This window comes from Petromyzon marinus, chromosome 34 (genome assembly GCF_048934315.1).
Source record: "Petromyzon marinus isolate PM22_M1 ecotype Great Lakes invasive population chromosome 34, UKy_Petmar_22M1.pri1.0, whole genome shotgun sequence".
NCBI classification, from domain to species: Eukaryota; Metazoa; Chordata; class Hyperoartia; order Petromyzontiformes; family Petromyzontidae; genus Petromyzon; species Petromyzon marinus.
This window is the reverse complement of record NC_133700.1, coordinates 3,072,665-3,098,602: the sequence shown is the minus strand read 5'-3', so window position 1 is coordinate 3,098,602 and position 25,938 is coordinate 3,072,665. Positions and strand designations below refer to the sequence as shown.

General features: G+C 42.2%; 2 protein-coding genes across 8 annotated transcripts; one reads left to right on the top strand and one right to left on the bottom strand.

Moving 5' to 3' along the window:
* Positions 1-699: 699 nt before the first annotated feature.
* Positions 700-16,670, bottom strand: LOC116948587 (histone acetyltransferase KAT7-like). Of its 6 annotated transcripts, none has more exons than XM_032965393.2 (15): positions 16,434-16,670; positions 13,773-13,911; positions 12,718-12,843; positions 11,795-12,025; positions 11,326-11,408; positions 10,782-10,865; positions 10,245-10,340; positions 9,940-10,050; positions 7,944-8,135; positions 7,489-7,578; positions 7,174-7,314; positions 6,883-6,976; positions 5,920-6,066; positions 5,144-5,250; positions 700-4,480 (listed from the first exon to the last, which is right to left on the bottom strand). In XM_032965393.2, the coding sequence occupies exons 1-15, from the start codon at positions 16,446-16,448 to the stop codon at positions 4,379-4,381; spliced, it is 1,758 nt and encodes a 585-aa protein (XP_032821284.2). In that variant the 5' UTR covers positions 16,449-16,670; the 3' UTR covers positions 700-4,378. The 6 variants fall into 6 exon arrangements, with proteins under 6 accessions (XP_032821284.2, XP_032821281.2, XP_032821282.2 ...); XM_032965390.2 differs by having other exon boundaries at positions 7,944-8,153; positions 16,434-16,669; XM_032965391.2 differs by having other exon boundaries at positions 7,944-8,153; positions 12,718-12,840; positions 16,434-16,669.
* A 4,533-nt stretch (positions 16,671-21,203) lies between these two features.
* LOC116948586 (protein S100-B-like) lies at positions 21,204-25,759 on the top strand. 2 transcript variants are annotated; one of them, XM_032965388.2, is made up of 3 exons: positions 21,204-23,106; positions 23,627-23,776; positions 24,617-25,759. In XM_032965388.2, exons 2-3 carry the CDS (start codon positions 23,639-23,641, stop codon positions 24,749-24,751), a joined length of 273 nt encoding a protein of 90 aa, XP_032821279.2. In that variant the 5' UTR covers positions 21,204-23,106; positions 23,627-23,638; the 3' UTR covers positions 24,752-25,759. The 2 variants fall into 2 exon arrangements, with proteins under 2 accessions (XP_032821279.2, XP_032821280.2); XM_032965389.2 differs by lacking the exon at positions 21,204-23,106 and having other exon boundaries at positions 23,123-23,776.
* Positions 25,760-25,938: the final 179 nt, after the last annotated feature.

Below are 25,938 nucleotides of genomic sequence, written 5' to 3'. Positions count from 1 at the left end.
ACTTCGTTTTGTGCCAGATTCACTGCCATCAATAAAGTGCTACAGCGAACTGCAGTGAAGTGTTTGATGACTTTTGTGCAAAATTCACTGCCATTAAATTTACACAATATACAATTATAACTTCAACATTTTTTCGTAAATATTACAGCTTCTGTCCTAGGAGGAGTATCATGTTTTCGATGTCATTTGTTTAATCATGTTATCTTTATCTATTATGTGTTAGGACTTATATTAAGATCTAATAACATTTTAGGTTTGAAATGTGTAAATTACGTGAAACTCCTAAGGGGTTCACAAACTGTTTTCTCAGCACTGGAAAAATCTCAAGAGCAAAAATTGCCCAGCTCAGCACAGGGACAACTGGCCAGCGTTAAGAATTGGGAAAGAGACAATCTGATAAAAAACAAAAATTGCGTTTAATTCATGAAGCACATAAGGGCAACTTTGTAACACAGTGCTGCCCAAGTGAATCGAGACTTGTCAACGCAACAACCAACCGATTCGCTTTTTCATATCTCGAGATTTCGTTACTGCCAGCCAGCATACGTGATTGTCTTGCTCCCCTCTTGGGAAGTGGAAAGGCCACCCGTGTACATCATGCGGACCATCAGAACACATTTAACTCCGTGCCAAGAATAGCAAACGTTGTGAGATTTTTCTCTCGTACAACGCGCAGAATAATGGACACCAGATGCAGAATGCACGTAACGATACTTTAATGTACGATGTTTGAAATAATTGAACACTTTTACATTTGGAATCAATTCGTCGTCAGCGTTTCCAACTTAAAGCTTCATCAATAACATCCGTCCGACACTCGCTTTGGAAGCGAACATATTTACATTAAAGTTCATTAGCAGTCGAATATTCGGGGGAACAACAGCGAGTGACATTTTACACCGCGAAGCACCACACTTCTTCGTATGAGGAAACCACAAGTTGTGGTTAAACTTTACAGTTACAATGTCGATGGGCTGCACAACTTAATACATATCATTATTGACAAGCTGTATCACTTTCTTTTTGTGCTTGTTTACCGATGCAGGCTTCACTTAACTCCTTTTCGAAAGGCCTTGCCACGCTTTTGGATTAGGTGGCTACGTTACTCAGTAATCCAAATTGAGTAATTTCCATGCGATGTATATAAACATTTTCTCGGCACTGTATGAGAATAAAGACTAGTAAATAGCATTGGATAACCGAGAAGAATCCCTTTCCCAACAGGAGAGACCACACAAACTCCACACAGAAAGTTGGGAATCAAACTCAGGTCCTTCTTGCTGAGGCACAAGTTTTACCACTGTGTCACCATGCTTACCTCCTATCAGTGTGTGAAAACTATCAGATGGATAATTCAGTCACCAGGTAATCAAAAATAATGAAGGACTGAGCGCCCAAGTCGCGCATGTGGAGTAATCATAGTTTAATGCAGGCACAGCCTAAACAAAGAATGTTGAATCCCTTGAAAGTAATATTCATGACATAGCTCTGTTATTTACTGTCATGTGATTCGTGTGCATGTGGGTTCGCCAGCATAATCATGCATTGACCTATCTATAAAATTGGGTAAAAAAAACTGTTACGTTTTCTGACATTCACAAAACTTTAAGCACTCGCGGCTTTGTGACTTGGGCAGCCACCATCATCGCTAACCCATAAGGTTGTTATGCAGCTCTATGTCATGGCATTTAAATAAAACAAGCATTATACAACAAAAAAGCTAAAACATACCATAGGATGATAAACCATACGTCCAGTTAATTCTAATAGAGGTTAACTTTCTTATTGTACAATGCACATTTAGTACAATCTGAAGTCCAACACACCTTTGCATAATTCCATGCACAAAGCAGTGTAAATGGGCATACATTGTCCCTCGTCTATCATCGAGTTGGGCAAGGCCTGGCGCACAAGGGATTCTCCCTTGGGTGGCATACAAGGTGGCCTTGGGGCCATGGCATCACAAGCAACAGATGCAGGCAACAGCTGTTCAGCCACCCGCCATGTCTCATCAGGTAATGCCGATATTACAGCCCATTTACTATTTACCGCAGTCTACACTGGTTCAATACAGCAAGGTTGCTGCTGTTTTTAGCAGTCATTGCAAAAGCAGTGATTGGCGTTTTTCTTTTATATCGTCACCCAATTTAATTGCATCGCCCGACAGTGTAATGGTTTATGAAAACTTTCAATCTTTGCATGTCTGTTAATGCAAATAAAAAAAAGTTTTCCACCCTCCGAATATGTATGCGTGCAAAACAAATCACAACAGACCACTGGTTGATATTTCTCCAAACTAAACCAATGCAATTGTCATGAAGTGTCCTTTAATCTCCTTCACCAAGTGGCATTGCTTTATACAGTAAGGTAGCAGATCATATAATCAGTGATGTACAAGTGCAGGGCATGGCAAACATCCATGGTAGGACTTCCGCGTAGGTTTTCGTGTTTGTGCTGTACAGAACGCCAATGTGTTTTCAGGTTGTACCGATTTTAATTCGGCATGAAGTTCGACGCTTATGAAGTTCCCAGCACGTGGGGCATTTTGGACATCACGCTAAACAGGATACAACCATAAAACACATCGAACAATCAGAATCTTTATTTAGATTGGAGGAATCCGATGAGCTATGAAGCTCATGGTTTGGTAGACGTGTAGTGTTCCTTGTAAGACAATGGCACACATCCCGGGATCATATTCAAAACAGAACGAGTGATGAGCTGTTCCATATTTAAAGTAACCAACTACAGTAGTTCAATACGACTGTGTATTTTATCAGGGTGTTGCTTGTTACTCTCCAATGCATTTCCAGGTGGTGTCGTGCGTCGCTTGGTACGATGTCCGATGCTTCGCTCCATGTGCTGGAAGATTTTTCTTCAGGCGTTCCTGTAGAAGCTCCCAGCACGTGCAGCAAAGTTTCAGATTTCATGCCAAACAACACAGAGTACAACCTGCGAATATATCGGATATATATAGCAGCTGAATACAAGGTCTTTTCCATAGAAAAAAAATTGATGAAAAAAACCTGATGAAAAAAACCTGCTTGGCAACTGTTTTAATGCTTGCCCTACTGTCGAGGTCACTCATTTTGATGCTTGGGCGAGTTTACAGCTGTAGAATCCTTAACGGCAAACGCATTCTGTCTCTGCCATGGGAAGGCAGTGTTACATTGTTTCCTGTCTGTGCGTTTGTGAAGTAGTATTTCATTTTGACAGTGAGTCACCGTCCTGATTTGTTAGTCAAGGAAGTATGCATAAAGCAGCTGCTTCTCTGCATTTTGCAACGACAAAAAAAGAACGCGAGGATTTTATTTTTGTGTAAGCGCTACACAGCAACCCACAATATTTCATAGCTGCCTGAAAAATACACTTATAATTTAAATACAGAGGAACTGCCTTATGTACACTTCAAATCTACACGTTTTTTCTCTCTACTCCACATAAAACGTATGCATGGGACTTGACAGCATGTGTTTGTCCACTCAATGTTTAATGCAAGAGATTAAAGATGCCAGTTCCGAACACCAGACATCAATACTGGCTCACACAACTCAACATTCGCCAAACCACTTTGCAATGCCTGAGTGATGTGCTTTGTTCTGTCCAGATTACGCAAATAACAGCTATCACTTTTAAACTGGAGAAATTTATTACACCTAAATTTCAGCCTTCAAACTTTACAAACATTTTAAAAAATAAATGTTACAGCCAGCACACCAGTGTTCTAAAGTTTGGCAGTTGTGGTTTATCATCATAACACATGTAATTTGGTTAAAAATGTTTAAGAATTAATGTGACTTAAGGCAAGTTTTATGTCCCACATTAGCCTTTGAAAAAGGCTATTAAATATAGGTATTTTTTGACTCGGACATGTTTTGCACGATAACGTTTAAATTAAAATGGTCTTAGTTTTTTTTGCAGACAATTTTTTACCAAGAGTTTAACACTGTTTTCAATCCACAGAATGCAGTCAGTGTTTCCATCTAACATTATATGACAGTTAATGTCTCTGAGGTGAAAGTACAGTAATAACTGAACCTGCCAATGGACCAATTTTTTTAAAGCCTCGGTAGAAGGACCATTAACTTTTCAAGGGAATACAGTATAATACATGTTGGATACTTGTAAAAAAAATTAATAACATTAATAAGTTCAAGTAAACAAAAAAAACGAAAATATTTCAAGGCATGTAATTAAAACAAACCACAACCAATATTACCCAAACCGTATGAATACATATCACCAATTCGTTAAACTTAAAAAATACAACTGTGCGTAAAAAAAGAATGCTTGTTAAGAAACCAATCTGAAATGCTCACCACTAAAAACTAAGTAAAAGAATTTCAAACTACAATGCATTGGCGTAAAAAAACATAAATTAGCTGCACTTTGAAGGTGTCCATTTTAGACTTGCAGGGTCGATTACTTTGTTTGAGACTGGTTTTGAGGCTTCTTTTTCCAAAAAGTCATCAATGACATCCTGCAACAAAAACAACAAAATGCATTTTATGAATAAAAAAAAATGTACGTGCAAACTCTCTCTGCTTCATTAGCCAACAACAACTCCGTTGCTTTAAACCGATTCGTATGTTACTCTTCAATCCTACATTTCAATGAACCTCAAAAACTTCAAGAAAAAAAACTGGCAGCAAAATTGCTAAGCAAATTCCCAGTTAGGAAGGGCATTTAAATCGAGCCTCAACTTGCTTGTTAAGATACACTGTTGTTCATGTACGTGAAGATGTAATGGCATTCACAGTAACAAACTCATGGTTCCACCCATCTGGTTTTTTTTTTTGGTTCTATTTGTATTCGCAGCACGATAGGTTTTTTTTTTCTCTCTCCTGAAAACCTGCAAAATGTAACGAACAAAAGCCGCGCGTGCTCCGCATGCTTCGCCAGTTGTGCTGCAGCCGTGCATCGTTGCTTGGCATTGATGTCGACATTTTTTGCTTCCATTTGGTTCCTGAAGAAGCGCCCAACAAGTGGGGCGCGACGTCGAGCATACGCTGAACGCTTGGTCCAACCCAAAAAAAACTGCATCGGAAATCTGAAGAAGATCCAAACATTAAACTTTCCCAAGGAGGATTCAGTGTATGCGTGAAACTGCCAGCAGTTTCCAGTGGCTGCTGAAGGCATGCACCTGTCTTTTGAGCACAAGATGCTTTCCTTTCCAGTACTTGAGCATCTGCAGGGCTTGTAACGTGTTCACAATGTCCACGGGGTTCACTGCCGTGTCCTGGCTAATTTCTGGAGCGGAAAAAAATGTGCACACGTGTATATAAACAGCGTTAACAAAATCTTGAGTGAAATATTAAAATACAAATGCAAAAGACAATCTATATCATGCATGAACAGACAACGGGGTCAATAAGGTAAAATTAAGTGAGCGTGAAACAACATGAAAAATAATTATTTGGTTATTTTGGTAAAGTCACGTAGATAGGTTCAAATTAAGAAAAATTAAATAAACAAAAAATTACGACGTTTCGATCACAACACAAGCAATCGTCATCCTCCTGATGACGATCGCTTTTTTGTTTATTTTATTTGTTTTAATTTGAACCTAACTATTCGACTTTACCGAAAGACCCAAAAAATATGAATTCCTGCAGTCACGAAAGCTTTAAGTCAAGATTTAACATGAAAAAGGTTTCTCATCACAGAGTACAATAAAGCTAGACATTTCAACTCATCCGATGTTGATTGAGTCAACGGTCAGCCATTATGTCATATTATAAGTTCGTAGTCAACATCCCATCAGCCTTGCAACATGTAAATTATTAGATTTTACAGCAGAGATGTGTGTAACCATGCGTTGTCTTGTCCAGGGCAGCGAGCGACAGAGCCTAAAGTGCGGGCCCAACCACGACCGGCAAAAGCACTGCTGCAAATGTGCACAAGTGGCAGCAGGCACACCTTTAATTGAGATCTCCTTGCCCTGGAAAGCGTGGAGATATCGCAGCAGCACCTCCTTCCAGTAGCTTCGATAACTGATGAGGCCCAAGTCGGAAAGGGGCCTCTCAGGTGAACCGATCTTATTCTCCTCCTTGGACAACAGATAGCCTGCACAGCAACCACCACCACACAGTACTCAGCTGGGGAACTACCACTGAACTAAACTTCTTCATGACGGAACCCGGAACAGAGGTGACAACGTTAAACGTAGGTGCTAAGAATATTACACTGAACACTAAATTGACCAAAAAACGAACATACCAATTCATCGTTTAACGAGATAGATGTGTTCCTGAAAAGTGCCGCGTTACACGAAAATGTGTTGCGCGAGTAATTACTGCATATACATTAAAGGGCATACATCAATTAAAAATGTCAAATTTGAATCACATTTGCACAATAACATCACCCTGCAGTTATCCCATGGTGGGACAAAAAACAGAGATTAAAGTATGCTGTGTACTGTATCATTCCGCGTACTGTATCATATCCCTCAGCTGCGCAGCTCAAGAAAGCAGTTCAACGTCGACCGCTCAGAAACCATGTTACAGTAAAACCTTGGATTGCGAGCATAATTCGTTCCGGAAACGTGTTTGTAATCCAAAGCACTCGTATATCAAAGCACTCGTATATCAGTTGTGATCACGTGACGCTCGGCAGACAAAGCGTATACGTACTACTCATCTTGCAAGACCTCGCTCGTTTATCAAATTTATATTTATTTTAAATTTTTGCTCGTCTTGCAAAACACTCGCAGACCAAGTTACTCGCAATCCAAGGTTTTACTGTATAACTGCTCGCGTTCCGCACTGTGCTCATTGTTTTCCGAATTAAAAACCCGGGTTATAGCGAAAACGCGTTGTGTGAACACGCGCAGAGCGGGGACTTACCGTAACGAATAAGGCAACTTAAAAAGGTACTTACTGAAATCAATCAACATTTTTCCATAGCCCTGCCTCATAAACTGTGGCATTGTCAGGATGCAGGACACATTGTAGTTCAAGAACGAGTTTTTTTCCTGAAAAAAAGATAAATCAGTGCAATGAAGTTGCTGAAGAAGGGCAAAAGTCATATACAAGTTTAGTTCACAAACATACCACGAAAAAAGGGTCGTTGAAAAACTTTTGTAATGCAATCTTAAATCCAAAAACACTCATAAAAATTGATTTAATTTCACAAAAGTTCAGAGGATTGCAACCACAGTGTGTGCGAGACCTTTGAAAAGTATCCTATGATGTGGCAGCCTGTGTTGTCACCCTCCGTCATGACATAGAAAAGGAAGGGCTCCACATCATAGTAGAGTGTCTTGTGGTCGAGGAAAAGCTTGGCCAGGAGACATAAATTTTGGCAGTAGATCTATAAAACATGGGGATGACAGCCACTCTCAAGTTCAGTGAAAATCCAAGGGCTCAAACCGTAATTAAAACGTTAACAATAAAAATTGCGCTTGTTTAAAAGTCCACAACTTTGTATCGCACATAAATGTAGCTAATAGGTCATCCATACTATGGTTGGGCAATGGAGTGCTACCTTATTCTTCTTGCCATCCACCTCAAACACTGAAATGGTTCCCTTCCTGTAGATTTCATCTCCAGGGGGGTGCTTCCATACACACTTCTCCTGCACAGCACAGACATGCAACATTAGCAGTGCAAAATCAGCCACCGCACAATACAGCAAAGATGACAATGCAAGTCATTGAGGACTATTCTTTAAATCTGTGGCTAATCAACAGCAACCATTCATAATGCTCCCTTTGGAAAACGCGTGTAATGCATATGAACGTTAAAAAAAGGTGATACATACATATGCTGGTTTTCACCTTTATCACATGGTGCATAAAGACCAACCACAAAGTTACAGGCCACCATGATTAAATAACTAGAAAGGTGTGCAAGTACACCTCCACCACAGCAATTGTAAAAGTGTAAATGTGAACTGGCAAGGTCATTAAGTCAGCCTCTACCGCCGCTGCGTGCACCCACCGTGTGCCTCCGTAGAATGGTCTGGCTCTTCATGTATTTGAGGCAGAACTCGCACACGTAAAGCCGGCCCAGGCGTGCATATTCTTCAGGGTATGGCGAGTGGTACCATGTGTCTAGTTCGTAGCGGCCAAACATTATTGACTTGATCATGTTTGTCCCCTCCGTAAGGTGACCCTTTAGCCGCATCTTCTCCTGAACAGGCACAGTCATCTGGGTCATCAAGGTCAGCACAACAACAATTGAGGATATTTTAACCAATGCACCTCCACTCTTAGTTACACTTAATACTACAAGACTGAAGTGGTGTTAGGGAGTGAGGCAAAGTGTAAGAGGACAGAGTGACTTAAAGTAAACTAACACATGTTGAATTTTATACATTGATAAACACATCGGCAAGCTTTGTTGTTTCATGTGTGTTTATTATTTATGGGGAAAATATTGTAAATGGAGCCCAAATGGTCCAAGCCACGGATTGTTTTTTCAAACCAGAAAGGAAGTTCTAGCCTAATATTACTAACTGCAAAACTGACAAATCATCAACTAGACACATGTTTTATGCATGTTTGAAAAATCTGAAAACTCCACAATGGTCCAGCAAAAAATAAAATTGCATTCATTAATCGCTTACGTGAAGGCTACCCTAACAAGTTGTTTAACTGAAATCATATTCTCTCCACTTTCATTATCTTACTATATTTAATACATATCTGAGAATACAGTGCATTTAACAACAGACATAGGTCAATGCATAAATATGCTGAAAGGATTGTGAAGGTTGCTGAGTAAGCATAAGCTGAGATTCCACTGGTTCAGAGGGTGCACACACAAAGGGTATCCAATGAAAAGTAAATGAAGCAACATATTACATAGCAAGGGGAAAAACCATACGGAATTAATGATTGCATCTACAAAACGGTGGCAATCAAAAAAAAGCACGACTTGGCAGTTGCAAAATAAATAAAATGAAGCGTAATGCGATGGACTTAGAGGCCGTCCATAAATGACGTCACACGATTTTGGACGATTTTTGAACTACCCCCCCCCCTTTCGTCACACGACGTCACAAAAAGTCAGACCCCCCCCCCCTCAAATATGACGTCACAAAGCTCTGCCCCCCCCCCCCAAAAATAATAATAAAACATGCTTCAAATCGCTTTAAACTATTGTCATTGTAGTGCGTATTTAATGTGGCGATGCACTCTTGATTTTGTAGGAGAAAACATTTATTAAAAAGTCTATTTAATTCAGAAGAACGTGTTGTCTATATTTATTCAAAGTTGCGCATTTTGATATGCCGTCACATTTCTCAACCCCCTCCCTCGTCACACGTCGTCACAAGTGTCTGACCCCCCCCCCCCCCCCCAGGTGCGTGACGTCATTTATGGACGGCCCATAAGACAAACGTCATAAAACTGTGAAGAGGAAAAAAAACTTTAAAGCGTGAGAATATGTTTAGCTTCTATACTACTCCAAGCTGATGTTTCTGTATCTGTGAAGGGCATTCCCCTGCAGGGTGAAAACAAGCACTTGTCCCCTGTTTTCTTTGTGTTCATATTTTTTTGCTTTTTTTTAAATTGCATGCAAACAACAATAAAAAAGTACATCTTTCAGTTTGCCACATATATATCCAAATGCATAACAATAAAAAAAAGAGTCTGGCCCTTTGTGTGTCTGTTTAAATAAGCCAATGCAATTCTATTGTTCTAATCGACAATAGAATTGCATTGAACTTGATCATCACTACCATTAATATTATTGAAAAATCTATTATGAAATCTCAAGCAGTTTCTTCGTGAGAAAGGTGAGATTACCAGTCGTGTTAGAGACTCCCTTCACAGGTCAAGTCGTGCACTATGGATTCACATTTGAGGCATTTCCCTGCCACAGTTTCCCATGCATGGCTCGAATGAAAAGGGCGTGCAAACAGACAGTGGCCCAGCACAAGTGTAGCAGGCTGTGCTGGGGTTGGGTGTGCCAATGTCAGGTGGTGCAGTACCAAGTCATCCGACGCCCGTGCTTGGGCCTTGCGGAACAGTTCCAGGTCGTAGTCCGAGGTGAGGCCCTGCAAAAGGGGTTCTCGGCTATTTTCTTGACTTCGTGGATTTTCCTGAAAAGACCCCAGTTTGTTACAATACTATTATCCAACTCAATCGTGTTACTGAAACACTACTTGCATGCATTTTTTACCCAATAACCCACGACAAATTGTGCTCACAGGGATCAAATTATTACTATACACAAGCACAACAAGATAAGTTTAAACCCAACTTGGAGCAACACCAAACACTATTCTATACCTACCACTATTTTCTCCTTCTGCTCAGCCGGAGGAATTGAGCGACGCTTGCGCAGTTCAACTACTTTCTCCTTGAAGCGCTGCTGCTTGCTTGGCGATGCCTACACAGCACAACACCAAATCGGTCAACACCTGACGCTAACAACGACCTTACGCACATCACGCCCTCACTGGGGCCTGACACCTTCAGCACATTCACACGTGCGGGAAACACAGGCCTAAATACATGCATTGCACCACCTTATTAGCAAACATTTCGACTTAAGAATTATAACCAGCAATTGCCTTATATTAAGGGCATTAACTTGTACCAACAGTGTTGAAGAACGTAAAAGCAAATCAGAGGTAGAATGTTAGGTAAACATGAGAATAAGTTGGTTTGGCAAATAGGTCAGTAAATAAAATCTAAATTTTTGAACTACTTTGTGAGCATGTCATAAATTACAACAGCAACCACAAGCAGTATAGACTGCCCTGGTCCTGAGAACCAAAGCCGCTAGTAGTTGCCTGTGTTCATTGTTTGGATTAAAAAGGCCGCTAACCTGCTGCCTCGTGAAGTGGCGGTTGTTTTCCAGTTGCTTGTGTGCTAGAGTTCTCTCCTGCTTTTCACGTTGCTGAGCCCTCAACTACACACAACGTAAAAATCAATCAGAGGTACTCTTAAATCCTGAGATATTAGGATGGGGTTGGGGTAAAAGTGCGAAGAAGCGGAGCAATGTTGTACTTAAGCCCATGTTAAAATGCAGGCGAGAGATTCACATCGTCATACTGAGTTCAAGGCATGTGCTCAAATCTGCTTTCATGTTCAAGTTTCATTACATGAATCAAGGCATTTCAAGAATCAAAACCCAGCCTTCTGGGTGTAACCCTATTATTGACCTTTACAATATAACTTATTAAGTTACTCAGAATAAATGTTACGTTCCTTTTGCTGTAATTTACGTTTGCTTATTTTTTTCACATTGATGTCATTTAAATCTTATAGTTTTAACGTTTATGCTACTGAGACTCTGCTTACGGAAAACAATGTTTAAACAGTAAAGTGGCAAAATGGGCAAAGCCGGTACATGTGACCCGTGTTCTCACCTTGCACTCTTCGGCAGAGAGGTTGTGGTACAGGGGACACCCTGAAATGGAGAAGTGTCGCTCATGTTTCCCTGTGAGGTGACCTAAAGCAAACACAATGCCACGTAGTCTTTAATTATAACCTATCATACTTATCTCCGCAAACACTGCTCTCACATGCTAATGCTTTTAGAATCACAATAAAACCTTTCGAGCAAGATAATGATCTATTCATCGATTTATATAAAGCTCATGACACATGCATTTGGGATAATTATTTAATTATAATCAAGGATTTTATATGTTACTAATGAATTTAAGCAACCGCTCCAAACAATAGAAGCTGCTGAAATTGCCTCCATTAAAAAAAAGATTCTTGAATCGAATGATGACTGAATTATGACAATTCATTGAATTGCGTGGGGTGCAAATTGTTACACTCGTAGGGCTAATCAATGGCAAGTACAGCTGAGCTTCAATACACCCTCACCGAGGGAGTCGCATCCCGGGGTGGGACACTTGGAGTTGAAGTTGTAGCTCTCGTGGTATCGCCTGCGCTTGGGCCGGTTGGTGAGATGGCCGGTGAGCTCGTGGTACGGCGTGCCTCGGTCTGCAAAGTCCTGGCCAGGACTCGCTGCCTCCACCTCCGACTCGGAGAGGCCAGCGATCTCCTCTGGTGTGTGCGGAGGCGTTTGCTCCCTCTCCACGGGAGTTTTCAATTCTGTGCACGTGCAACGCATTACAGCTGCTTGTCTAGCATTTAGAAATGTAATGCATAGTCTAACAAAAACACAACATGTGGAAGTCACATATCAATTTATCGACTAAAATTGATTCTTGCGCTCATGGTACGTGGATTGAATTGTGTGAATTTAATAGATCGGAGCGCCTCTTATCCTCGATTTTATAATGTGCGACTAATATTATCCACGGCCATAATCTATGATCTGCGGGATCTATTATCTCTATGACCTGCTGAAGTGGTTTAATGATGGATTGATGATTTTGATGATGATGGTGTTGAGGATAATGAAATTGTTTCCACCGATGATTGCACAATCTCGCGCGATCTCCCTCTGTGCGCAGCCTCAGTTTCTGGCTGTGCCTTAACGCGGAATTTGTACTACACAAGCTGTAAATCCACAAACAGTGCCTCCTCATGTTGCTACAGCTAAGAGGAATTTCACTATCATTGGATTTCAAATTCATGAAAATTATAGACAAATGCTTTCTTTGGACTGATGGAATAAACAAGACACAGCAAATGAGAACGACAATTAAAACACTCAAACAAATGATCAATTATTGAATCCAACGATAACCACATTGTGACAACTCATCAAATTGGGAATAGTAAGGTGAAACCTTATATACCTAATAGATGCGGTATAGTGCCATACAAACATTTCTTACCTGGAGGGGGCTCTGCAGGCAGATCTGACTCAGAGAGTGAGCGCGTCCCTCTCAAAGGGTATTTTTTAGGAGTGCCATTCTGCTGGGTGCGGACTGAGCGCCGTGTCGTGTATGCAGAGTCTTCTGCTTTAAACACAATAACATTTACTCTTAACACTTATTCAATCACTTGCACCAACATGACCTTAATCCAATAGCAAATAAGTGAAAGTTGTATTGCTTGAATCTACAATATGGGTATGTAATTGTAAAAGCAGATACATTTGTTCACAATGGAAATACGTGCAAATGAATATCACAGCGTTACAATGACACTGCTCTTTTTTTAAGGAACGCAACTTGAAACTCATGAGAAACAAGCATAGGTATGTATTTCATAAATAAGGACTATGTGGTTTATTCGTTGTCTATCTTCAATAGGGTCATTCATACCTGACTACATATACGTCTGATAATGCAAATGTAACTCATTGAAGAAATTAACCACAATAATTTTCTCTGAATTGTATTTGCCGCTCTCATTTCATTGGATTGATTTGACTGCTTGTGTTGTGGTTATTGCAAACATGATCCCTTGTATAAAGGTGTCAGTTTTTGTGCCAGCTAAAAGGGTAAAAACCTATTACTATATCTTGTTGCTGGCAAAGGTCTCATAGTGTAAATGCTTACCCCGAGCTCTCAATACTCTGATAGTGCGCTGTTTTTGAGTTGTCCGCCTTTTGGCGTCATCTGGTCCAACACCAGTGGAGACTAGGCTCTAAGAAAAGCCGTCTCGGGTGTGGACCAATCAATTTCAAGGACAGTGCATATCGTTATCAGATTTGTCTCTTTTTGCTTGCATTTTGACTGCTTGTGTTGTGGTTATTGCAAACATGATCCCTTGTATAAAGGTGTCAGTTTTGGTGCCAGATAAAAGGGTAAAAACCTATTACTACTACTTTAACGGATGTAGTAAGAGTGCTACAACTGAGCGTATGGTCACACGAGGTTAACTTAATGACTGTGCCTGCAGTTTCACTGCTCGTGTTCGCGAAAGTTGCTCCCTCCTCCCGTACCGCAGTGGAAGATGATGTCTGCATGCATGGAGGCGGCGCGGGTGAGACGGGCGGAGGTGCGCCGGGGCTGCAAGTCACTCTCCCAGGTGCCTTGCTCCACCGCCGACTCCAGCTCCTCCACCGTGTGCTCCCCCGAGCGCTGCGGTGCACCAAGAAGCCACGGGTCATTTACACAAAAATGAGACGGGACAGCATGAGTGAAGTCACTCTTACTTTCCAAACCTATTCCGTGAGTGCTCAGCGGCTGGCAAGTGTTGATTACCATGCAACGATTCGTCATCATCAGCCATGATCTAGGCAATACCTGATTAAGTTTCCACAAGTTTGAACATCTCTCAAAGTGTTGCGGTACAACAATCCATCGAGCACCTGCATCATGAGCTGATATCAGAATCCATCCATCTCTGTGATGGATGAGCTCTCGGACGGCTCCCCATGGCTGCTACACTGTTGTTGTTCTCGACGAGCAACCATCATCCTGCCCATGCCTTTTTTATTCGCAATCAATATTTTTTTTATTTAACTTGAGTGTGTTGCTTAATTAAGAGGTGCCCAACAACGTGACAAGGTTACACATCACGTGCAGCCTCAAATCGCCAATTTCACCACCAGGCGGCGCAAGACAACGCCTTTGTAACCTCGAAGCCTGGGCGTGTGGGAACCAGTTAAAAAAAACACTTCAAACGACCTACAAAAACAACAACACGAGGCAACCGCAAGGTTGGGCGCGCACACACAAAAAAAACATCGCCTGCATGCTTTTTACTGGGACGGTTAAGAGTCCTTAACACCCAGGCGCTGCGAATGATTAATGCGTGGGGTGATTACATTGGGGTCACACCAACGAAACAAACCAATTGGGAGACGGACAGTTACATTGTGGTGTAAATGCGAAGTACAGTAGGCGTTCGGGTACAGTGGTGTAAATACGAAGTACAAGGAGGCACGCGCGCCCCGAGTGTCAATCACACGTGCCGAGCGCTAACAACACGTGCCGAGCGCTAACAACACGTGCCGAGCGCTAACAACGCACGTACCGAGCGCTAACAACGCACGTGCCGAGCGCTAACAACACGTGCCGAGCGCTAACACACACACGTGCCGAGCGCTAACAACGCACGTGCCGAGCGCTAACACACACGTGTCGAGCGCTAACACACACGTGTCGAGCGCTAACACACACGTGTCGAGCGCTAACACACACGTGTCGAGCGCTAACCACACGTGCCGAGCGCTAACAACACACGTGCCGAGCGCTAACAACACACGTGTCGAGCGCTAACACACACGTGCCGAGCGCTAACACGTGCCGAGCGCTAACAACACGTGCCGAGCGCTAACAACACGTGCCGAGCGCTAACAACGCACGTGCCGAGCGCTAACACACGTGCCGAGCGCTAACAACGCACGTGCCGAGCGCTAACAACACACGTGCCGAGCGCTAACACACACGTGCCGAGCGCTAACAACACACACGTGCCGAGCGCTAACAACACGTGCCGAGCGCTAACACCACACACGTGCCGAGCGCTAACAACACACGTGTTTGCACTTCGGCGCCGAGCCGTGAAGAACATGCGACAGGTGGCATTCCACAAAGCTGGCACGCGGCACGCAAGGCGGCACCGGGTTGCCATTGTCTCTCTCCGCCCGAGTACAGTAAGCGAATATAAAGCAAGCCTCATTTGTTTCTCCTCGGACATTGAAGGCCCGAAGCCACGCATCACCACCCCAACTTTTCTAACCACTGCTGCTGCTGCTGCCCGTCCAGCCACCACCACCACCGCCACCTTGCGCACATGCAAATGTAAACACTGCTCGACGAGGGCTCTACCGAACGCCGTGCGGGTGTGTGGCTGGCGGGCTGGCTGGCGGGGTTCATATGACCATACTTCATCACGAAGATCAATGTGCGAGTTGATGGAAGGCGGGGATCAAAAGACGTGGGCACGTACAAGTTGCATGGCAATGTATGTTTGCTTTATGCTACACTGCCCTTCTTGCCCATTACGGAAGCATGGCAGCATATTAAGTCAGCGATGCATCGCCCACACAGTGTCTGCTGTCCCAATACTCCCCACACACAACCCACCCAATGCCCTGTGTCCCCGCTCTCCCTGGCGGTCAATCTCCCTGCTGCCTTGCCCTCTCGGGGTGCCCTCCTGTCCCTGCGGGTTCGTGCTTTTGTTTTTGTGTTTTTTTCCTTTCCCCTCACGTCTCGTGAAAATAAAACAAAACACAGTATCAACGAAACAGCATTTGCTACAGCAAAGCTCGTGTAAGTAAAAAAAAAGTTAAAAAAGAAAAAAAATCAACCGCTCGTAACAGCGGTCAGAAAATAACAATGCTATTTTATACAATTACATTATAACAATACGGAGCGAGGCGCCGTGTTCGCATAGCCGCCCTGCCGGGTGAGGCGCGGCTCGGGCGGCCGGAACGCCAGGGAAGATCGAGGCTTTCCTGCGGCCTACTTCGCCTTTTCTTATGTAGAACAGCCACCGCGACGGTCCCAATTGCCCAACGAGGGTCCGAGGAGCAGTGCTACTCTCCTACATCACTCACGGCGTGTACAAGAGCAATGCTGCCTTTGCCGTTTAATTGTTGTTATTGTTGTTGCTGCTACCGAAGCAGGAGGCCAGGCCCAACAAATCGCCTTACCTTCCTGCGCGTCATGTTCTCTGCTCCGCCGCGCGTGAGAGCCCGGGGGTGTTGTGCGTTGTGTACCTGGTGAGGTTTGTGTGTGTGTGTGTTTTGTTGTTGTATGTGTCTGTTGTGTTTATTTGTGTGTGTGTGTGGGTTTGTGTGTTGCGGTCTCGGTGAGCGAGCGGAGCGCGAAACCGCGCGGCCCCGGTATGAACGAATGGGGCGTCACGTGACCCCGCCACCCGGCCCAGAGTAGGAGCCACAATAATAATATAAACAACACCAATAATATTAACAAAAGTATCAACAACAATATCAACAACAAAGATAATAACAACATAAACAACACCAATAATATTAACACCAATAATAATAACAAAAGTATCACCAACAACATAAACAACACCAATAATATTAACATCAATAATAACAAAAGTGTCAACATCAATAATAACAACAATATCAACATCGATAATAACAATATAAACAATACCAATAATATCAACACCAATAACAACATCAACAACATCGATAACAATATAAACAACACCAATAATAATAACACCAATAACAACATTATCAACAACACCAATAACAACATTATCAACAACACCAATAATATCAACAACACCAATAATAATATAAACAACACCAATAATAATATAAACAACACCAATAACAACATTATCAACAACACCAATAATAAACAATAATAACCATTACAACACGTTTCAGTGACAGTCATGATATAACAATAATTGTTATAACAAAACAAATTTCATTACAGGTACAATTAACTTTCATAATAACGATGATAGAAAATTACAAAACCAATTAACTAAACATTAATAACAAAAAGGAAATATAATAAACTAGCTGTACCCGGCATAACATACGCCGATCTAGCAAATCTTAGTTAAACATTCACGCATTTTTTTTACTTATATTTTTCCGTCAAAGATTTATCTAAAGCCACAAATGTCAATTTCTAGGTTTTTTTCCGACACCACTCAATTAATCAAACGATCTAATCCTTGATAGAGTAACAATATAATTTATTGGAAGCCAGATGAATTGTTGCACACATCCTTAGCTTTATATATCGATATCAATTAGAATTAAGACACATTACAATAAAACAATTAACATGGCAATAAATAATTTCAATAAAAACAGTAAAAGAAATCAGGACAATTCAAGTCACTTATAACAAATAACAAGAGCCAAAGACATACAAGTACATAAGAACATCTTCTTTGGTTATTTCGGTAAAGTCACGTAGAATGAGAATACAATAATAAATTGATAAAATAAAATAACAATAAAATTCTCACGACGTTTCGGCCACAACACAAGCGGCCTTCATCAGGTGAAGGGACGAGACTGTCTGGAGGACAACGCTGACAGTCTCGTCCCTTCACCTGATGAAGTCGCTTGTGTTGTGGCCGAAACGTCGTGATAATTTTATTGTGTTATTTTATTTTATCAATTTATTATTTTATTCTCATTCTACGTGACTTTACCGAAAGAACCAAAGAAGATGAATCCTTGCAGTCACGAAAGCTTTAAATCGATACATAAGAACAATAGAAAAACGTGCACAATGTGAACCTTTTATACACGCACAAACTCATACACACTCACTGTCATTATAATTCAAACCATACACACAAACTCTCCTGTACACAAACTCCGAGACACACACATAAACTTATAAACACACACATACAAACTCCTAAACACACACACACAAACTCCTAAACACACACACACGAACTCCTTAACACACACACACAAACTCCTAACCACACACACACAAACTCCTAAACACACACCCACAAACTCGTAAACACACACACAAACTCCTAAACACACACACAAACTCCAAAACACACACACACGAACTCCTAAACACACACACACAAACTCCTAAACACACACACACAAACTCCTAAACACACACACACACGAACTCCTAAACACACACACACAAACTCCTAAACACACACACACACGAACTCCTAAACACACACAAACTCCTAAACACACACACACATACTCCTAAACACACACACACACGAACTCCTAAACACACACACAAACTCCTAAACACACACACATACAAACTCCTAAACACACACACAAACTCCTAAACACACACACACAAACTCCTAAACACACACACAAACTTCTAAACACACACACAAACTCCTAAACACACACACACACAAACTCCTAAACACACACACACACACAAACTCCTAAACACACACAAACTCTTAAACACACACACACAAACTCCTAAACACACACACACTTCTAAACTCACACACACACACTCCTAAACACACACACACAAACTCCTAAACACACACAAACTCCTAAACACACCCACACAAATTCCTAAACACACACACACACAAACTCCTAAACACACACAAACTCCTAAACACACACACACACAAACTCCTAAACACACACACAAACTCCTAAACACACACACACAAACTCCTAAACACACACACACAAACTCCTAAACACACAAACTCCTAAACACACACCCACAAACTCCTAAACACACACACACACAAACTCCTAAACACACACACACGAACTCCTAAACACACACACAAACTCCTAAACACACACACACAAACTCCTAAACACACACACACAAACTCCTAAACACACACACACACACACAAACTCCTAAACACACCCACAAACTCCTAAACACACACACGCAAACTTCTAAACACACACAAACTCTGATTTAAAGCTTTCGTGACTGCAGTAATTCATATTCTTAGTTCTTTCGGTAAAGTCACGTTGAAGGGAAACAACAAAATAATAATATATATAAAACAATAAAAATTCTCACGACGTTTCGACCATAACACAAACGGTCGTCTTCAGGTGTGTTGGTTTGCATAAATTTATTTTCGAACGGTGTATTTATTTATTTATAATAAAAAACCGTTAGCGCCACGCGCAGCGATTTGGCAGTTTATTTAGGACTAGTCCATCTATATTCTGAAAAGAGGAAGGGGAAGACGAATCTATTTATTTATTTATTATGCTGTCTGAAAGCCACTGTAAGCGTGAACAATCAATTAAGACCTGAAATGGTTTATCAAATCTTTCCAATGATTGCTAAGATAGAATCCATCTTCTCGGTTGAAATTGTCTCTGTGCTTGTATTTGTGGATAGCCTCATGAACGAATTTCTCATGGTAGCCAGATGGCTTACAAAGAACCTGGTCCTACCGTGTTTAAGGTCTGCTTTGTGTTCACGAATGCGGTCCGAGACATGGCGTTTGGTTTCTCCAATGTAACTACTACCACAGAGACAACTTAGTTTGTAGACACCAGGGTATTGTATGTCCGGAATCACATCTTTTACAGACGGAACCAGATCACGGATTTTATGTAATGTGTTGAAACCGACCTGGATCTTGTGTTTATTCAAGATTTTGGAGATCTTTTTTGTGATCCCCACAATGTAGGGTAAAGTGATGGTTTTGAAAGGCTCCTCAAGAGGGTCCTTCTTCATGGTTTGAGTGATAGCTTTGTGGATTGTATAGTCGGAGTAACCATTAGCCTTAAACACACACACACAAACTCACAAACACACACATACTCCTAAACACACACACACAAACTCCTAAACACACACACACACAAACTCCTAAACACACACACAAACCCCTAAACACACACACACAAACTCCTAAACACACACACAAACTCTTAAACATACACACACGAACTCCTGAACACACACACACAAACTCCTAAACACACACACACAAACTCCTAAACACACACCCACAAACTCCTAAACACACACACAAACTCCTAAACACACACACAAACTCCAAAACACACACACACACGAACTCCTAAACACACACACACAAACTCCTAAACACACAAACTCCTAAACACACACCCACAAACTCCTAAACACACACACACACAAACTCCTAAACACACACACACGAACTCCTAAACACACACACAAACTCCTAAACACACATACACACAAACTCCTAAACACACACACACAAACTCCTAAACACACACACACACAAACTCCTAAACACACCCACAAACTCCTAAAGACACACACGCAAACTTCTAAACACACACAAACTCTGATTTAAAGCTTTCGTGACTGCAGTAGTTCATATTCTTAGTTCTTTCGGTAAAGTCACGTTGAAGGGAAACAACAAAATAATAATATATATATAAAACAATAAAAATTCTCACGACGTTTCGACCATAACACAAACGGTCGTCTTCAGGTGTGTTGGTTTGCATAAATTTATTTTCGAACGGTGTATTTATTTATTTATAATAAAAAACCGTTAGCGCCACGCGCAGCGATTTGGCAGTTTATTTAGGACTAGTCCATCTATATTCTGAAAAGAGGAAGGGGGAGACGAATCTATTTATTTATTTATTATGCTGTCTGAAAGCCACTGTAAGCGTGAACAATCAATTAAGACCTGAAATGGTTTATCAATTCTTTCCAATGATTGCTAAGATAGAATCCATCTTCTCGGTTGAAATTGTCTCTGTGCTTGTATTTGTGGATAGCCTCATGAACGAATCTCTCATGGTAGCCAGATGGCTTACAAAGAACCTGGTCCTACCGTGTTTAAGGTCTGCTTTGTGTTCACGAATGCGGTCCGAGACATGGCGTTTGGTTTCTCCAATGTAACTACTACCACAGAGACAACTTAGTTTGTAGACACCAGGGTATTGTATGTCCGGAATCACATCTTTTACAGACGGAACCAGATCACGGATTTTATGTAATGTGTTGAAACCGACCTGGATCTTGTGTTTATTCAAGATTTTGGAGATCTTTTTTGTGATCCCCGCAATGTAGGGTAAAGTGATGGTTTTGAAAGGCTCCTCAAGAGGGTCCTTCTTCATGGTTTGAGTGATAGCTTTGTGGATTGTATAGTCGGAGTAACCATTAGCCTTAAACACACACACACAAACTCACAAACACACACATACTCCTAAACACACACACACAAACTCCTAAACACACACACACAAACTCCTAAACACACACACAAACCCCTAAACACACACACACAAACTCCTAAACACACACACAAACTCCTAAACACACACACACAAACCCCTAAACACACACACACAAACTCCTAAACACACACACACAAACTCCTAAACACACACACAAACCCCTAAACACACACACACAAACTCCTAAACACACACACACAAACTCCTAAACACACACACAAACTCCTAAACACACACACACAAACCCCTAAACACACACACACAAACTCCTAAACACACACACACAAACTCCTAAACACACACACACAAACTCCTAAACACACACACAAACTTCTAAACACAACAACCGCCATTCGCCACTAAGTGGCGGTGACGTCACCACGACGCTTGTGCCAGGCTGGGTGCACTTTAAGGTCACGTGAAGTGTCGAACGCCCGCTGGCAGGGGATCATGGGGCAGACCCAGCAGGTGCCACGGGTCGACTGACTGAGATGACTGGCTGATGCACCACCTGTGCCCCCTACTGTGCCAACTTGCTGTGCTTTAGCCACCCGGCGCTCCGCTCGTTCTGAGCGTCGCTCCTCCGCCCTCCGTTGTTATTGAAGGGCGACTGCCTCCAACTGCCCAGTAGCGTCCTTCACGAGCCTCCTCCACAGAGGCCGATCTTGACACCGCTGGTACCAGTCATCGGCAAGTCCACTCAGCTCCACGTCCTCCTGTACCACATCACTCCATCTCTTCTCTTGCCCGTGCCGCGCCCGTTTAGCCCCCTCGATCCGGTCGAACAAAAGCTGTTTCGGCATGCGGTGGCTGGGCATGCGGGCTACATGACCCAGCCAACGCAGCCTTGCCTGCCGGAGGAGCTCACCGATGGGACCTTGTCCAGGTTTTGCAAGGATTTGTGAGCTCCTCACACAATCCAGTCTGGTTAAACCCAGGATGGAACGTAGGCAGGCCAGCCTAAATGTTTCTAACCGGCGAAGATGCTACATTAGGGGGGGTCCACGTTTCACAAGCGTAGAGAAGGGAGGGAATGACCGTGGCCGAGAAGACCTGAAGCTTAGTGCGGAGCGACAGACCAGGTAGCTTCCACACAGCGTTACGCAACAGATGAAAAGATATTGCCGCTCGACTGATTCGGAGCAAGACCTCTGCTGTCAAACCGGAGCCGGTCAAGAGCACACTGCCCAGGTATGGAAAATTCTCTACTCACCCCATAAACACACACACACTCTCTCTCATAAACAAAACATACATACAAAATACACAATCACACACACATACATACACACACGCGCGCGCCACTAAAGCCCCTTTGGCAGAGATGACCAGAGGGCTGTTGCTCAGCGCTCGCGAAATCTGTGGCAGTTTTTGCACAATTGCTGACCAGGCTCCACAGCATTAGCACTTGTGCAGCTGGACCCTGGTCAGCTGAGTGCACGTGCATGCCGGCAAGTCCCCCTTTGTGAGCCCTGCAGCAGAGGGATTGTCACACCGGGGTACGGCACGAAGAGGACCTGGCGAATATAAAAGTCAGCCCATCACAGCATCACAAGCGGAGGCACTTCTGCAACGAGGCACTAAAAAAAAACATCCCTGCCTATCCATAGTGTGGCGGTGTCTGGTAAGACTTAAATTTGTCTGAACGAGGAATAAAAAAACTCTTCGGCCTCATGCGCAAGACTCCGCGTAGCGAGGCGATTTTAATGTTTTGAATTTAAATGACTGCAGTTGTTTAACCCAGCAGTGAAATGGACATGACTGGTTATGACGACTACGATCTAGTATTCTATTTTACTGCACTAAGTGCCTTCAGATGCGTTTCAAAATACATTTGAGCAGCATTGAGGGAGAGGTGGATGGGAGGGAGGCTTATTTGGAAGCGAGTTGACTGGCTCAAGATTTAATTAGGTAGCTCTAATTGAGAGTGGCAAGCAGCCATTCTAAAACACAGGATTCAGCCTTAGGGATGCTGCTCTCAGCCAAGGCATGCCAGTGGAAGATCTCGACGCTGCCTCATAGTATTCATTGAGAAAAGACATGTTTAGAAAATTCATATCAAAAGACGTGTAGAAGTGTAACCGATGCTTCGTGTTGTTTTACATTTACTTTCGATGTTTTTTCCACGTGACCGAACAACGCAGCACAACACCGCGATGTCGAAACTGGAGCAGGCTCTGCTGGTCATTGTTGACACGTTCAATCGGTACTCCGGCAAGGATGCGGACAAGACGAATCTCGCCAAGTCCGAGCTGAAGGAGCTCATCAACATCGAACTTTCTCACTTCCTGGAGGTGAATGCTTCACTGCCAACACTGTATCAGCAACATACGTTAACAAGTTCACACGACATTACCTAAATTAATAACTTTGTTATTGATTGAATTATTGCTGTTGTCTGGACAGCAAAAAAAAAACCCTTATCTGTGCTTAAATTTCAGAGCGTAACTATAGCCTCATTTAAGAAATTCTGATGTAATAATATTCATCAATGAATCCGTTAACAGCACTGGTTGTGTTGAGGTTGCCACGAATGATTTGGCTGTAAACTCTCTCCATCGATGTCATTATTCCTGGCAAACTCCTTTCCCCCCCCCCCCCCATTTCTTATCTGTACGCCCGACACGAGCTGCACACCTTCTAATGATGAGCTACATTCTGCATATCATCCAAGCCATCGTGCGCACAAGAGGTAGTAACCCACAAGTGTCAGAAAATTATTCGATTCATTATCAGACCTATTTGCAAAGGTCAATTCTCCTTGAAGTGGTATTCCAGAAGTGCAATAATATTTGAGCCTTTTATGCAGGCAAGAAAATAATCCGGGAGCAGTGGAAAATCCATCCTATTATCCGTGTTTATTCGCACTTTACCACTTGCATAAAATCTGTAAAATGTGTGTAACACCCGAGTGGTAGAATTGGTCCATATTAAATTGGACAGGAGTTTTACTGCAATGAGAATTCTGCGTGACAGATCATTTTGTATTTTGGTATGGTGTGTATGTACCGTCATATTTTGTAACGTGACTGGTGTCCGACAATAGAGACAAGCACATGCCATGAAACCCTCAAATTCTGTTCTTCAACAAAGGTTATGCTAAGACTATTATTCTTATACTTTGTGAACCGCAGGGGGTGAAGGATCCCCAGATGCTGGAAATGCTCATGAGGGACCTGGACCTTAATGGAGATGCGGAGTGCGACTTCCAAGAGTTCATGACAATGCTCACCATCATCGCCACAGCCTGCCACTCATTAGTCAGCTGAGTGGCCAGTGGCCAAGCCATAGAGCATTCACAAGTACAGACTAAATGTAATTCAATCTAATGATCAAAAATGCTTAACCAATTTCAGATCACTAACATAAAATGAAATGTTAACATGTCTTCGCTTTTCCATATCACAATTAGTTAGATAGGTTGGGGTGATGCTGTAACTCTGCCGTACGATAATAGATCTAAAATTGCACAACGAGCAACATGGATTCCACAAACAACCAATTGTATCGACTACGAGCTTCGTATATATCCTTGCACAATGCCGGGATTACAAGGTATGAATGCCTTAATATCTATGCAGTGTAAGCATTAGCACAGCCAAGCAAAGCTAAGCCACAGGCAACACGTCACACCTAAAGCTGGCAGCAGCATTCACTGGAAACCGTTCAAAGCAAGTGCTGCAGCCAGCACATATCGGAGGCAACAGAAAAATGCTATTTGTGGAATGTGCACATTCCAAAATGTCACTACAATACATGCAGTGTATTGTGTGTATTGCAGTGATGATAAATCCAGTAGAATAGTCCTTTAGAGAACGCAAATTCCCAAAATTGCAACGACACAATATTTTTTTCACCCATCCTTTTTAAGGACTCCAGAATAAAACATGACTTTCTGTCCGAGTCTGAAAAAGTGGTATACATTCCTTCCGCCTTCATTTATTATTGAACGTCTACAACAAATGCAGCAGCTTCGCTTAGAAACTCTGCACATGTTGATCTGAGTTTCAGGGCCGGAAGGCTTTTAAAATAAAATACTTCACAACACTCAATACCACTCGCATCCCTGTCCAGTCACACCTTATACACTGCATACTCTTCCCAATTATGGAACACCAACCCTGTGTTAATGGTGGTAGGCAGATGAGATTGCGTTGGCATGTGTCGCTTGTATAAGACATGCCAAAGTAGATTGAACATTACCTAATAATTTGGGATTAATATAGCAATCCATGACAACACAATTGTAAATGATAATAAAACAATTCAAACAATGATGCATGTCTGGAAGTTATGCTTTTGATACCTTGCATATATGACACAGTTCTGCACTTTCAGCAGCCTTAATCAGTTTAAGGTTATGAAGTTGAACATAACAACCATTGGTGCCAAACGCTTAAAAGCTATTTCATGTCTAACTCAGTTTGGACCTGTAAACGGACTGTACACCCTTAAA

Coding starts and splice junctions, on each gene's coding strand:
- LOC116948587 (XM_032965390.2), bottom strand. Junction 12,844..13,772: donor AGACATCATCTTCCACTGCG/GTACGGGAGGAG, acceptor TTGTGTTTAAAG/CAGAAGACTCTGCATACACG. Junction 11,409..11,794: donor CCCGGGATGCGACTCCCTCG/GTGAGGGTGTAT, acceptor TGTTTGCTTTAG/GTCACCTCACAGGGAAACAT.
- LOC116948586 (XM_032965389.2), top strand. CDS start 23,567: ATGCTTCGTGTTGTTTTACATTTACTTTCGATGTTTTTTCCACGTGAC. Junction 23,777..24,616: donor AACTTTCTCACTTCCTGGAG/GTGAATGCTTCA, acceptor TGTGAACCGCAG/GGGGTGAAGGATCCCCAGAT.